This window comes from Meleagris gallopavo, chromosome 7 (genome assembly GCF_905368555.1).
Source record: "Meleagris gallopavo chromosome 7, MGAL_WU_HG_1.1, whole genome shotgun sequence".
Taxonomy (NCBI): domain Eukaryota; kingdom Metazoa; phylum Chordata; class Aves; order Galliformes; family Phasianidae; genus Meleagris; species Meleagris gallopavo.
In genome coordinates, this window is record NC_139410.1 from 21,801,329 (window position 1) to 21,814,753 (window position 13,425).

At 62.3% G+C, this 13,425-nt stretch overlaps 2 protein-coding genes across 6 annotated transcripts in view; both read left to right on the forward strand.

Moving 5' to 3' along the window:
• Positions 1-1,212, forward strand: part of NHEJ1 (non-homologous end joining factor 1) — a 31,293-nt gene extending 30,081 nt beyond the window's left edge. For 4 of the 5 annotated variants that reach the window (XM_085227847.1, XM_085227849.1, XM_085227846.1 and 1 more), the window contains 3 exons: positions 6-123; positions 321-424; positions 766-1,212. In XM_085227847.1, coding sequence (XP_085083973.1) covers positions 6-123; positions 321-424; positions 766-846 — 303 coding nt within the window. In that variant the 3' untranslated portion in view covers positions 847-1,212. The remainder of the gene's footprint in view (positions 1-5; positions 124-320; positions 425-765) is intronic. The other variant, XM_085227850.1, reaches the window with a different exon arrangement.
• Positions 1,213-4,707: 3,495 nt separating this feature from the next.
• Positions 4,708-13,425, forward strand: IHH (Indian hedgehog signaling molecule). Its single transcript, XM_085227900.1, has 3 exons — positions 4,708-5,466; positions 9,118-9,379; positions 11,739-13,425. Exons 1-3 carry the CDS (start codon positions 5,164-5,166, stop codon positions 12,398-12,400), a joined length of 1,227 nt encoding a protein of 408 aa, XP_085084026.1. The 5' UTR covers positions 4,708-5,163; the 3' UTR covers positions 12,401-13,425.

Below are 13,425 nucleotides of genomic sequence, written 5' to 3' on the forward strand. Positions count from 1 at the left end.
CACAGAGCCTGCCCCAAATCTGCAGTGCAGGAGATGGACATGCGTTCACCTCTGCTCTGCGGCAGCTCTACATGGCAGTGACACTGCAGGAGGCCAAGCAGGCTCGGAAACGGCATCACCCAGGTGAGGAGCTCCTGGCCAGGAGGTGGGGGAATGTGAAATACTCCTGGGTCAAGCCCCCTTCCCAGGGGGATGGGAATGAGGTTCTGGATGCAGCCCTTTGCTTTGAGCTGAGCTCCCTTTGTTCCAGTGTGGGTTTGGGTGATGCTCTGTGCTCCCTCAGCTCAACCCCAAATTGCATCTCTCCCTTCTGGCACCAGAGGACACTGAGGACCTGGCGCCTACTGCAGAAACCTCAGGGCACCCCGACCCGGCGCCCCAGTCACCAGCGGACGAAACAGTATCTTTGAGCGACGAAGCCACGGTGAGCACGGTGCTGGGAACAGCCCGTTCTTGCCAGCAGTGGGATGGGGCTTCGTGGACTGGCAGGGGGTTGAAGCCAGCTGCTGCATGCTCTGCTGCCCTCAGTGCCCAGCCTTCGTGCTCTGCACTGTGCAGCCCACCCCTGTGCCCCACCAGGGTGGGCTGGTGGGCTTGGCTTGGTTCCTAGCACATCCCACTCCCTGTATACACTGACTGGGAGACACATGGGCTTGTTGCACACACGTGTTGTTGCACTGCCCCATGGGGTGTCACTGCTCCCATTTGCACCTATCCTGCTTCAACCCTCCCAGGGGGCTGACATTTCCTCCCCTTTGCTCACAGCCGACCTCCTCCCCGGTGCAGAAGCCCCGGCTACCTGTGGCCAAGGCCAAGCCAAAGAAGGCAAAAGGGCTCTTCAGCTGAAAGGTTGCTGCTGCTGTCCTGAGGGTCTCTGATCCCACAGCACCTAAGAAAGGCTGTGTGGATCACCACATGTCCTATGCCTCATCTGCATCTCCCTGAGGATCCTTCCGGGGTCATTCCCCTGCCGAGGAGATGGAGTTTCTTGTCCACCTGTTGATATCTCAGGGAATTCTTTGTGCTTCTGCCCAGATGCAGATCCCAGGCTGCTTACGTGGAACTCGTGCTGGACCTGGGGGTAGTGGGAGGGATGCTGCCGTTTGGGTGCCTGGACAGAAACTGCAGGGCTCCAGTAGGGTGTGCCTTTGCCTGGAAGACAATGCATCCTGCCCTTGTGTCAGTTTGCAATAAAGGTCTGTGTCTGGGTGATGTTCCTTCTCCCTCTGCTCTGTTCCTCCTCAGCCCATGGTGCTGAGACAGGGGTGCAACGCCTGGTGCAGCATATTATAGATGCTCTTTGTATTCAAAGTATAATTTCTGCCCCTTCACACATCATCTGTCCGTCCATCCATTCTTCCCTCCATCTCTTCATCATCCATTCCTCCTTCCATCCATTCTTTCCTCCATCCTTCCTTGTATCCCTCGATCATCCCTCCCTTCCTCCCTCTTTCGCTCCCTCCCTCTATCCTTACGTCCATCTATCCATCCATCCATCCATCCATCCATCCATCCATCCATCCATCCATCCCTCCCTCCATCCATCCATCCATCCCTCCATGTATGCATTAACCCTTCCTATCCTCTCCCAGCTCTTGTCTACATGTGCTTCCCTTTGAAGCTGGGAAGCCACTCCCATACCCAATCCAGCTCCTAAAATAGCAGCAGGGTCCCGTGCCCCTGCCTGCCCCTGGCTCCCCAGGGCTGGGCTAGCCGCAGGCTCACTGCTTTCTCTCAAGGGCGGCAAGGGGGAAACAAAAACATCCGGAGCAGCCCCTGTGTCTGTAGAAGGGGAATGAAAGGGCCTTTGCAGGGCCATGGCTGGCCAGTCCCAGGGCGAGAGGTTTTTATATTTCCTCTCCAAGGGAGCAGCATGCAGGGCAGAGTGGGTGATGGGAAGGGGAAGCCATGGAGTGGGGATCGTGTGCCTATACCCTTGTGTCCTGCCTTCTCCTATCTCAGTACAACCCAGGAACCTTTGGAACAGGCGCCTGTGAGCTGTAGGGCAATGGGGGCTCTGGGGCTCTCTGGGCTTTCCCAACCATATTGCTTTCTCCTGGATGAAAGAGCTGGGGCTGTGCCCCATCTCCAACATGGGTCAGCGCTGCCTGAAGGGCACGGGCTGCAGGCAAGGACCTGCTGCTGAAACACATCATGTCCTAGGGCATGGGAAGGATGGGCTGCAGGAGCAGACATGAAAGCAGATCGGAACTGTCAGTGGGAAAAAGAACTCTGCCAATACTCCCAGCCCCATGGCTTCAGAATGGGGACGAAGTGCCTTCCTGGCCCAGGTTGATGCCAACTGCAGGGAGTGTCACCTCGCATTGTCCCAGCCTGGCCCGCTGGGGTCTCCTTCCCTGTCCCCACCCCCTCCTCCCTGGAGCCGGCTGGATTTGAGCTTCCGACACACATTAAAGGCCACAAGTTCGGCCTCGGCCTCCATAAATTTGATTCCATAAATATTAGTTTTCGCAGGGTTTAATGAAGCCGTTATGCCGGGCACGGCCCAGCACCCCGACCCATGCCCTTAATAAGGGCTCTGTGGCCTCGATTAAAGGGACCTTTCAATCGCTGTCAAGTATTTTTAGAAAAGGAAAAGAAAAAAAAAAAAAAAGAGAGAGGAGAAGAAGACGACCAAGGCAACGAATAGGGAGAGGAAAATCCCAAACCCAACCAGTGCAAAAATAGAGAAATAGCACCACCTAGACTGCATCTCCCGGCTCCGCCGCCTGCTTGCCCTGCACTGTGCTCTGCTCCGGGCAGCCCTGTGGGGCCTGGTGCCAGCCCAGTGCCAGCCTGGTACCAGCCTGGTGTCCACAGGATGCTGATGGCTGGAGGCTGCAGTGCCATTGGTTGAGGGGGTGAGGCCAGAGTGTGGAGGAATGAGGGACTCGGGCGAGATGACGACACAGCCGGGAGCAGTGCGTGGGCTTGGTCCTGACAGTGCCTAAGAGTGGCTGGGTGCTGCAGGAGATGCTGGAAGGTAATTCCTCCCTGTGCCCCAGTGCTGCAGCTGCAAATGCCCTTTTCCACCAGTCCCTGGGCAGACAGCCCCCTACACTGGCTGCCCAGCCACGCCTGGGGTCCTGCCCCATGTGCCAGCAGGGATACAGGCTGGCACTGGGATATGGATGCTGTGGTCAGTGCTGAGCCCAGTCTACGTCAGTCCCACTGGAGGGGGTTGTGGAGAGCTTGGCAGTGTCTTCAAACAATCCTGGGGTGCTTCCTGGTGGGCTGCTCTTCATATCCAGGCAGTGTCAATGAGCAGGTAACCCTCCCATGTCCCACTTCCCATGCAGGAGTTGGGCCATCCCCACAGATCACTGCTAAATGGAGATACAGCAGGCTCTGCATCCATGGGCAGAAACCTGTCACTTCTTGCCATGTCCAGAGCTGATGCAGGGTGCTGGGGCCACTGGTGCCACAGTCACAACCAAAGTCAGTTCCCTGTTTGCAGCTCTGGGTCTCCAGGGGACATGGATTTTGTTCCAGTGAGGGCAGAGCCAGGCTGCTGCCAGTCTGAAGCTGGATATGGGACAGGCATGTGTTATATGCATGCTGCAAAGACTGTTTGAGTCTGGCTTCGGATTAGAGAGGCAGGGAGCTGGGATTGCCCCTCCTCAGGAGTGCAGAGCAGCCTGCAACCTTAGCTCAGGCTCTGCTCCTCCTGTGCCTGTGATGCACGGTGAGCTGTGCCCTCCCTGCAGCCACAGAGGAAAGGACAAGGAGAGGTGCTATGACAGCTCTCTGTTCTTCCAGCTGACTCCTGTAGGATGCTCTTCTGGAAGAGTCAGCCGAGATGTGCAAGTGTTAGGGCTGGAACCGCAGGCAGAGCTTCTTGCTCCATCACATGTGGGAGCAGCAGGACACCACGCATCCCAAGCTGTGGCAGCGCTTCGTGCAAGCTCTGACCCTGAGACAGAGCTTGATACCTCTCGGCAACTTTGCTCTGTCCGTATGTCCCGTAAAGGAAACAGTCCTCTGGGGCTGCTGGGTAGCAGCATCCCAAGTGCACGGGTGCTGCTAGTTGCATCCAAATGCCTGGATGGCTCTGCCTCCATCACCCAGCGCAGACCTGCAGCTATTCCAGCCTGGCTCTCCTGTGTGCCCATCCAAGGGATGTGAGGGGCTGTCCCCGCCAAGGCGGTGTGTGTAGGGCCATCCCGAGGCACTGCCTCACCTGGGAAGGACATAAGGAACTTGCAGAAGTGCAAGAAGAGTGTGGCCGGACCCCTCCCCGGCATGCAGCTGGGGGAGAATCAGGGGGGCCCCGCGAACCCTCGCTCCTGAAATCAGGGTGTTGTATTTACTTTCCCCTTTTGGCAGCTAGAAGGGGAAGCCCATCCCAGCCCCTCATTGTTGTCTCAGCGAGTTAATCAGATGCCATAATCCTGTTGTGGAAATATCGGGCCTCCCTGGAAACAATGGGGAGCGAGAATATTGTGGTTAAATTTCAACCAGCTGCCTCCCTGCTCTGTTTGATCCCCGCCCGCAGGCCCGGGCCCCTGGCGAGCAGGCGGCGCGGCGGGGGCCGGAGCCCCGGGGGTGCCACCTCGTGCCCGGGGGCGTCCCGGGGCGGGGGGCGTCGGGCCGGGCGGGCGGCGGGGGCGGCCCCGAGGGGCAGGTGGCGGGGTGGACTGCGGGGCTCGGCCGGTGGGAGGAGGCTGCGGGCGGCCCGGGGCAGGTTCCACGGGGAGGAGGCGAGGGAGGGAGGGCGCTGGGAGGCTGGGACACGGGCAGGGTGCGGTCCTGGCGGTTCCCGGTCCCGGATCTCTTCAATTTCCCCTCTCACTCCTGCCCGGGGAGCGGAGGCAGCGGCGGCTCCTGCTCCTGCTCCGGCTCCGGCCCCGCAGTGCTGACCGCCAGGGCGCAAACCGCGGGGGGCTCCGGCAGCGCAAGCGGCCGCTCTCCTGCCAAAACAAACGGCCCTTCGCTATTTATTGCCGCCGCCGGGGCACGGCAGCTCAGAGCGGCACGACAGCGGGCGGCCGCCGCACCGGGCAGCCGGAGCGCGCCGGGCAGCCGCCGCGCCCGCACCCGCACCGGCACCTGCGCGCCGCATGGGGAGCCCCGGGGCGGGCGGCGGGAGCGGCGGCCGAGCCTAGCGGGGCCCCCGGAGCCGCCGGTGCCCCTTCGGGCCGCCCCGGGGCCGCCGGGCGCGCCATGAAGCCGGCGCGGCTGCTGCTGCTGCTGAGCGGGTGCGCGCTGTTGCTGGCGCCGGCCGTGCGCGGCTGCGGGCCGGGCAGAGTGGTGGGCAGCCGCCGCCGGCCGCCCCGCAAGCTCATCCCGCTCGCCTACAAGCAGTTCAGCCCCAACGTGCCCGAGAAGACGCTGGGGGCCAGCGGGCGCTACGAGGGCAAAATCGCGCGGAACTCGGAGCGCTTCAAGGAGCTCACGCCCAACTACAACCCCGACATCATCTTCAAGGACGAGGAGAACACCGGCGCCGACCGGCTCATGACCCAGGTACGGCCCCGCCGCCGCCCGCTTCTCCCCCCGCTCCGGGTACCTGCGGGCACCGGGCTGCCGGCACGGCCCGTTCGTTCGGGCGGGAGGCGGAGACCGGCGCTGCGGCCGCCCCATCCTGCCCCGGGCATCCCGGTGCCGCACGGGCATCCATCTCTCTGCCCCGTCGGCGGGGCTGGGCGCGTCGGAGCCGGAGCCGGCAGCACCCCGGCCCCCGAGTTGGCAGCACCCACTGCTGCTATACCGAAAGGTGTGCCTGGTACCCCCGAGCTGCTCGCACGCTGCACTGCTATCCCCCGAACCGAGTCCCACTGTCCCCCGGGCTGGCAGTCCCCTGCCCCACTGTGCCCATCCTATCTGTGCACCTCTGCTCTGCGTCTTGGGGGGCACAGCAGGAGCTCTTGGAGCCCAGCGTGCTGGCGACGAGTGGGCAGAGCAGCAGGTTTATCCCACTCGCTGTCCTTGTCCCCAGTGCTATGCTTCAGTGGCCCCGGTTCACTCGTGTTCAGAGCAGGATGGTAAAGAGTGCCTGGCATAGGGCTGCCCCTCCTGGGTATGGAGAAGGGAACAACCTGTTGTTGCAAATGCTCTGCTGTTGCTTCAAAGTGCTCTGAGCCAGGGGGAAGGAGGGGGGTGGACAGAGGACGGCAGCGAGTGGAGGGGGTGATGCTGGACGAAGGTTACTCTGTGTTTTAATATTGCCAGGAGAATGCCTGAGGGTTTCAGGAATGCAGATAAGGAGCCACACGGCCTTGCTATAAGAAACCTGGCCATCAGCCTCAGTGCGGGGTTACAGCCCGAGCGAGCTGCTGAGGGAGGCGGGGAGCAGACGGGTGCCTGCTGCACCCCAGGGCTGGGGATGGGTGTGTGAGCGGGATAGCCCCGGTGGCAGCAGCTGAGCCGGGCTCTGGCCATGGACTCTGCCCGAGGTGCTGGTGACAAGAAAAGGAGAATGGCGCGGTTGCTGGCTTGACAGTTCTGTTACCCTGTGTGCCCCAAGGGCAGGTCCCCGAGGGCACGGGCTATGGCACAGGGAGGTTTTCAGACCAGGGAATGTAGCTGAGGGGTTGAGTCCACCTGTAAGTTGCTGATCCCTGGAGCCTGCAGCCCCGATGCAGAACAGCTTCGTGCCCAAGGATGCTGAGGAAGCAGTGAGCTCTGCCAGTCTTTGCGACCTGAGGGTACCGCAGGTACCGCAGTGTCCTGAGGGTTGTCTCTATTGCCGTGGAGAAGGCATGACTTCTGGTAGCTCATTTCCATCCCACAGCCCTTTGGGCTCATCCTGTGCCCCTGGCTGTGGGAGATGCTCCCAGACGTAACAGCTCAGGCACTGTGCCCTGCCATGGGCTGGGAAAAGCCATTGACCCAACTCCTCATCCCTTCCCCCAGTGCCCTGGCTTTTACTGCTGTTGACTCACTTCAAACCTGTTTTCTTTCCCCAAGTCCAAGGGTCTGGGTGTCCCAGGCAGCCGGAAGATGCCGTCCGCTTAGGGGGGTGGGTAGTGCTGCTCTCTGCCCGCCTTTACTTTATCGTTTCATCTTCCTCAAGAATTCCAGTGTGTTTGCTCTTGCTGGTCCCACTCGGAGGTGCTGAGATAAGGCTGGAGGCAGAGCTCGCCTCACCTCTCCCCGCAGCCTGGCCCAGGAATGTCCCCAGCCCCCTGCTCCCACCGGTGTCCCCACCCCACACCTCTTCCCATCACCCCTCGCAGTCCCTCATGATGTGGAGACCATCTTTGCAGAGGTGATGAATTGCTCATGGGGAGCTTATGGTGGGACTTTTGGCTTTCTCTGGGATAAACCTCACCTGGGGGGAGATGTAGGGTGACCATTCTTCTCCTGGCAGTGCTCTGTGCTTGGGGGCAGCTGTGGCCCATTGCACCCCAGTGCTGAGGCGATGGGCACAGCAGAGTGTCCCGGGTTTTCCGGTGGCTCTGTCCTGCCCCGGAGCTGTGTCCTTCCTCCAGTCCTTCCCAAAACGTTTGACTTCTGCTACGGGACGCTGTCCTACCCACAGTCTGGGCATGAGAAAGGAGTGAAGCCAGTGTTGGGTGGCAGAGAGCAGCTCTCCGCTTAGCACAGCCTGACATCCCCAGGGTCTTCTCTTGTCTTGCCCGTCCCTGCCCGCTCCCTGAACATCCCGCTTGCTCTCCCTCTCTCTCCGTTTGTCACCTCTCGTCGCTCCTCGCCGCCTGTACCTGCGGCCCTCCGGTCCCCTCCTGGTCCCTACCCGCTCTGACACCTGCTGGCCACCGAGGGCACAGGCAGGACCGCTCGACTCGGGGTTCGGGGACGCCGCCAGCCTGGTGCTGCGTTGCGGGGACACCGCTGGGGACAAGATGGCCCGTCCCTGGGATGGTGGCAGGCGGCGTCCCGGCGGGGGACAGAAGTTGGAGGGTCTCGGTGTGCGCATGCGTCTCCTGCAGGGAGCACGGGAAGGTGGAGGGGGACAAGAGGATCCCAGAGCGGTGTGGTGGGGAGACACGTGGAGCAACGCAGTGTGACACGAGGGGCTCCTCACTTCTGCGGGGCACGGCCCCGAACCCTCTCACTGGGGTCCTTGGAGTCCTCGTGCCTGCGCAGAGTGGCACCGGGCTGGAGCTTGCTGAGGACAAAAGTCGCTCCCCTCCCTTCTCCTCCCCTCCCCTGGGCACTGTTTGTCCAACACCTTCCTGCCTTATCTCCCCACGCCCAGGGAGCCACGAGACGAGGGTAGAGGCGCTCCCCTGCCCCATGTGGAGCAAAGGCCTGCCGGGCACTGACCTCCCTGGGGCTCACACCGTGCCAAGAGCAAGTGGAGTTCCCCTGGAGCAGCTCCCCAGGATAGGGACAAGTGATGGGGGACAGGGAGAGGGCAAACCTACTGGGGCAGCTCCTGCAGTGTGAGGGCCTTTCTGAGCCGCTCAGCACCCAGCAGTAGGTCTGTGGCCCTGCTTCACACTCTCCATGGCACTGTCTCATGACCTGCATGTATTGCTGCCAGCGTGACATTCTGCAGCAGGAGATCCAGCACTGGGGTTGTGACTGTATGAAGCGTCCCCCACAGTGTCTGCTTTTAGCCTGCTATCCTGTTGTGTCATTTCATGCTTCCCAGGACTTACCTCCTTACCCTATATGGGTCCACAACTGGTCCTTTTTTTTTTTTCCCCATAGCCCCCACTGTGCAGTCATAGCCCACCCACCCTGTTTTATCCAGAATCACCTCAGTACCATCCATATCACTTTCTCTGCACCTTTTCTATCTGACCTCTGTCCCTCTTACAGGCAGAGAAGGCACCTAAAGTGCAGGTACCTGCAGAGCTGGACCAGGTTTGGTCCTCACAGTGACACAGCTGTGGGTGGAGCTGCTGTGCTGGGGAAGTAGACAGTGCTGCATCTCTGAGGGGTGCTTTGGGGTGAGAAAAGGACAGGACAAAGCCAGACAGCTCGCTTGTCTGGCCCCTATGGCCACCAGCTGTGGGTCTTTGAGGACCTGCTGTTGTTCCTCCGCCCTTGTGTCAGGGACATGTGGAAATGGGCTCACCACATGTGGGCAGGGGATGGATGAGGCTGTGAGGTCCTGTGCCCCTGGAGCAGCGGTGGAAGCACAGTGCAACTTGGGCAGAACCCCCACCCCAAAGCCCATTACTGACTGTGCCCCCCACCCTGCAGCGCTGCAAGGACCGCCTGAACTCCCTGGCCATCTCTGTCATGAACCAGTGGCCGGGGGTGAAGCTGCGGGTGACGGAGGGCTGGGATGAGGACGGCCACCACTCGGAGGAGTCACTGCATTACGAGGGCCGAGCTGTGGACATCACGACATCAGACAGGGACCGCAACAAGTACGGCATGCTGGCCCGCCTGGCCGTGGAGGCCGGCTTTGACTGGGTCTACTACGAGTCCAAGGCGCACATCCACTGCTCCGTCAAGTCAGGTAAGGATAGAGGGGACAGCAGGGCTGGGGGGTGGCCCCGTGCTGCAACGTGCTGTGGGCCTGGCTGGCTGATGGGGTGCTGCTAGGGGATTGCTGTGCCAGGCAGTGGGGCCGAGTGTGAGGCACAGCTCTGCGTCCAGCAATGCCATGGGGCAAATTCCCTATGTATCCCCCGCAAAGCCCTCTCTCTCCACCCTTTTCTCACCCTACACATCCTTTTCTCCCCATGTGCCCATCATTGCTGCCTTCCCTACCCTTGCAGTCCCTTAGTCCCCATTCAGCCCTGCTCTCTGCAGCAGCCCCCAGCCAACCCCGGGGTGTCCCATGGCCATTGCGGGACAAGGACACTCTAGAAAGGCGTCCTGCAGTCAGGCCCCTGCTTTGGAGGGGTGCTGGGGGCTGCGGGACGCTGGGAACAGGACTGAGTGCTGCGCTCGCTCGCGTTGCTCGCTTCTCGGGCGGTGCCGTGAGAAGCGATTCTGCAGGCTATGACGGTGTGGGGTGAACCGCCGGGGGGACAGGAGCCGTGCCCGGGGTCCTGCACAACCCCCGGCCCCTCCCGACCGCGCTGACTGCGTGCGGCAGAGGGCAGCAGCGGCCCACGCACGGCGCGGGGCACCCATGCGGGCTGCCGGGACGCGTCGGGAGAGCTCCGCACCGCTCGTGGGCTTGCGCGTGCGTGGGGACAGCCGCAGCGCCGGGCCCGCCCACGGCCGCGCACACCCGCGGAGCCGGGCTCCCAGCGCACTCTGCCTGTCGTACCGCCCTAGCCCGCGCCCAGCGGCCCGACGCCCCCCGACGGCAGCCGGTCCCCCCGCGCTGATCCCATCCCCGATGCCAGGACGGCCCGCGATGGACGTGGGGCGACCGCGGCGCAGAGAGGGAGCGACGCGGCCCCGCAGCAGAGGGACGAAGCGTGGGCGAAGCGCCGGGGTTCCCCCATCCCGGGGTGCCCGGTGGGGCTGGCCGCAGGAGCAGGGCCGGGCTCCGGAGCGAGGACCGTGACCCCGGTGCCTGGGGGCTGGCCTGAGGAGTGGGGCTGTGCCCCTAGAAAAGGACCGAGGCTCTGAGTGCCCCCCGGACTGATGGAAGACAGATGCCGCGAGTGGGGCCCCGAGCTCCTGGAGGGCTTTTGGGGACAGGTCGGAGCCTCATCGCTCACAGCAGCAATCTCCCATGAATGTGGATCCCCCGTATTTATCCCTAAAGCCAGGGGAACCCCGGGGCTGTGTGGCGGAGGCTGTGCAGTGCAGATCCCTGCCCCCCAGCGCTGTGTACAGAGGGCAGCCGGGCTGCCTCGTAGTAAATGGCTTTTATTTTTGTATGGATGGGCACGTTGCCTGGTGTATGTATTGTGTCCCTTTGGGTCCCCCTGCACCCCTCTGTGCCCGGTGCCTGTGCCTCCGCTCCTGCCAGGTGTTCTCCTTCTCCTGCCAGCCCCTGCCTGGGGATGTGGGGTGCAGGACGGGGGACCTGTCCCTTGCTGGGAGCAGGCACAGGGCAGACACTGCACCTCGTCTGAGCAATAAAAGGATTCTGTCCCACAGATGGGTGACTCTCTTCATGGGGCTGGGGGCTGGGGGCTGTGCGATCTTGGGGGAAGATTGCTGGGTTAGGTTGGGAGTGGGGTGGGTTGGGGCTGGATCCTGGGCAAAGTGCCCCAGCGGTGGGAGGACATCACATAGAACCCGAGAGGACTGGGAGAGGCAGGGCTGTTAGGGGGGCCGAACACCACTCTTTGGAAAGCCAGCATTCCCTAACTGCGTCAGACAGCATTCCCTGTCTGACAGCCTGGTGGCTTTTCCTGGCTGTCGGCTGTGACACCTCCCTGCAGCTCAGAAAGGGGGTGAAAGGAGGGTGGAGTGAGCAGCAGGCGGGAGGAGGGGGCTGCAGCATGGGATGGGGACAATACGTAGGGCTGGGTGCTGCACCCCACCTCTGCTCCTCGCCGCATCCCTGAGTGATACCCAGGCAGGCAGGGGACAGATAGGCAGTTCCCACCCACCCTGGGCATGCAGTGCAGGGCTTGCAGCTCCGGGTACCTCCCCCACTGCCTTGTGTGTTCATGCTGCCCTTTGCCCTGGGGCTGCCCTTTGCCCTGGGCGCTCCCTGTGCCAGCAGGTTTGGGGGCCCTGCTTTGCAGAGCAGCATTGCAGTGGGTCGCAGGCACTGGCAGGCACAGCTCGGTACTCTTGTCAGCATGGTGGCAGACATGGGGCTGTGTGCAGGGAGCTGTGTGCATCGGCAATGCCAGGGCAGCGTTATCCTTGCCGGGCAGCACGGGGCCTCCGTACATTGTGGGGTGATGCTAGGGGTCTTGCAGATGGGTAACCTTCTCCTTTGCTCTCTCCCCGTGCAGAGCACTCGGCTGCCGCGAAGACGGGCGGCTGCTTTCCTGGGCGGGCGCTGGCAACGCTGGAGAACGGTGCCCGGACCCCACTGTGGGCACTGCGGCCGGGCCAGCGGGTGCTGGCGATGGACGGGGCGGGCCGGCCCACCTACAGCGACTTCCTGGCCTTCCTGGACAAGGAGCCGCGTGCCCTCACCGCCTTCCACGTCATCGAGACGCGGCAGCCACCCCGGCGCCTGGCCCTGACGCCCACCCACCTGCTCTTTGTGGCCGACAATGCCTCGGCGCCCGCCACCCAATTCCGCCCCACCTTCGCCAGCCACGTGCAGCCCGGACACTTCGTGCTGGTGGCGGTGGGCTCGGGGGGGCTGCAGCCCGCCGAAGTGGTGGGGGTGCGGGGCCGGACAGACGTGGGGGCTTACGCCCCGCTGACGCGACACGGGACGCTGGTGGTGGACGACGTGGTGGCCTCGTGCTTTGCCCTGGTGCGGGAGCAGCAGCTGGCACAGATGGCGTTCTGGCCGCTGCGACTCTACCACAGCCTGCTGGGGGGGCCAGGGGTGCAGGGCGATGGCGTGCACTGGTACTCGGGGCTGCTCTACCGCCTGGGCAGGATGCTGCTGCCCCCCGACAGCTTCCACCCGCTGGGGGTGCCCCGGGCCCAGAGCTGAGAGTGTGCCGGCGGAGGAGGTGGCAGTGCGGTGACCCACCCCCAGCTGTGCCCACATTGGGCTGGGGGGCTGCATCCACACTCAAGCCGTGGGGGCTTTGCCCCGCACACCCCCTCCTCGCCCCTTTGCTGGTGGGATCCACATGCTGCTATTTGTGTGTGTGCGTGTGATGTGCGTGTGTGTGTGCAGAGCTGGGGAGCGGGGACCAGAGGTTGTACCCAGGGCTCCCGGTAGCTGCAGCCTTATGGGGAGGCTTGGGGAGGGGCTCTGGGTGCTTTGTGGGGTGATGCCATTCCCAGCCCTGGATTGTGGCAGCTGGAAAGAAGGGAATGTGGGTACTGGGAGCAAAAGAGAGGCATACCCAAAACAGTGCCTTGTATGGAGGAGATGGCGTGGATGTGGCATGAGACCCATGCATGGGTGCTGCCAGGCTTGGAAACAGGACCCAAAGGCATCACCGCAGCCATCCTGACTGCAGGGACAGTGTAACAGCATGGGGGAGCTGCTCTGGGATCGCACCCCGAGGATGCAGCCCTGCAGGAGCAGCACAGAGGAAGCATCTCCCTCCTCACTTCCCCCAGGCTCAGCCCCAAATCCCTGCATTTGCACGCAATGCTATAAACCCCCCAGGTGCTGCCCTCCCACCCCAGCACCCCATACCCTCAGGGTATCTCATTGCTGCTCGCCTGCTCTGGGGGCCTGGGGAGGTCCCATCAGAGCCACAGCCACAGTCACACGTCTTTATTTATTTATCTGCTCTTTGTATGTACCATAGCCGAGAGGCACCATGGGCGCGTGCAGGGTAAGGGGAACGGGAGGGTTGGACAAGCTGGTTTATTTGGGAGGGGGGATTTTTTTTTTTTTTTAATGAAAAGCAGAAATTATTTAAAGATTATTTTAAAGCACAGTTTTGATGGTGATTGTTGTCCAGGGTGAAGCAAGCTGACAGCAGGTGTACTTTTGTCTCTTCACTGGATGTACCTTTCCTGGTCAGGGACATGGCCCAATAAATCTGTCATCTTCCA

Coding starts and splice junctions, on each gene's coding strand:
- IHH (XM_085227900.1), top strand. CDS start 5,164: ATGAAGCCGGCGCGGCTGCTGCTGCTGCTGAGCGGGTGCGCGCTGTTG. Junction 5,467..9,117: donor CCGACCGGCTCATGACCCAG/GTACGGCCCCGC, acceptor CCCACCCTGCAG/CGCTGCAAGGACCGCCTGAA. Junction 9,380..11,738: donor CCACTGCTCCGTCAAGTCAG/GTAAGGATAGAG, acceptor CTCCCCGTGCAG/AGCACTCGGCTGCCGCGAAG.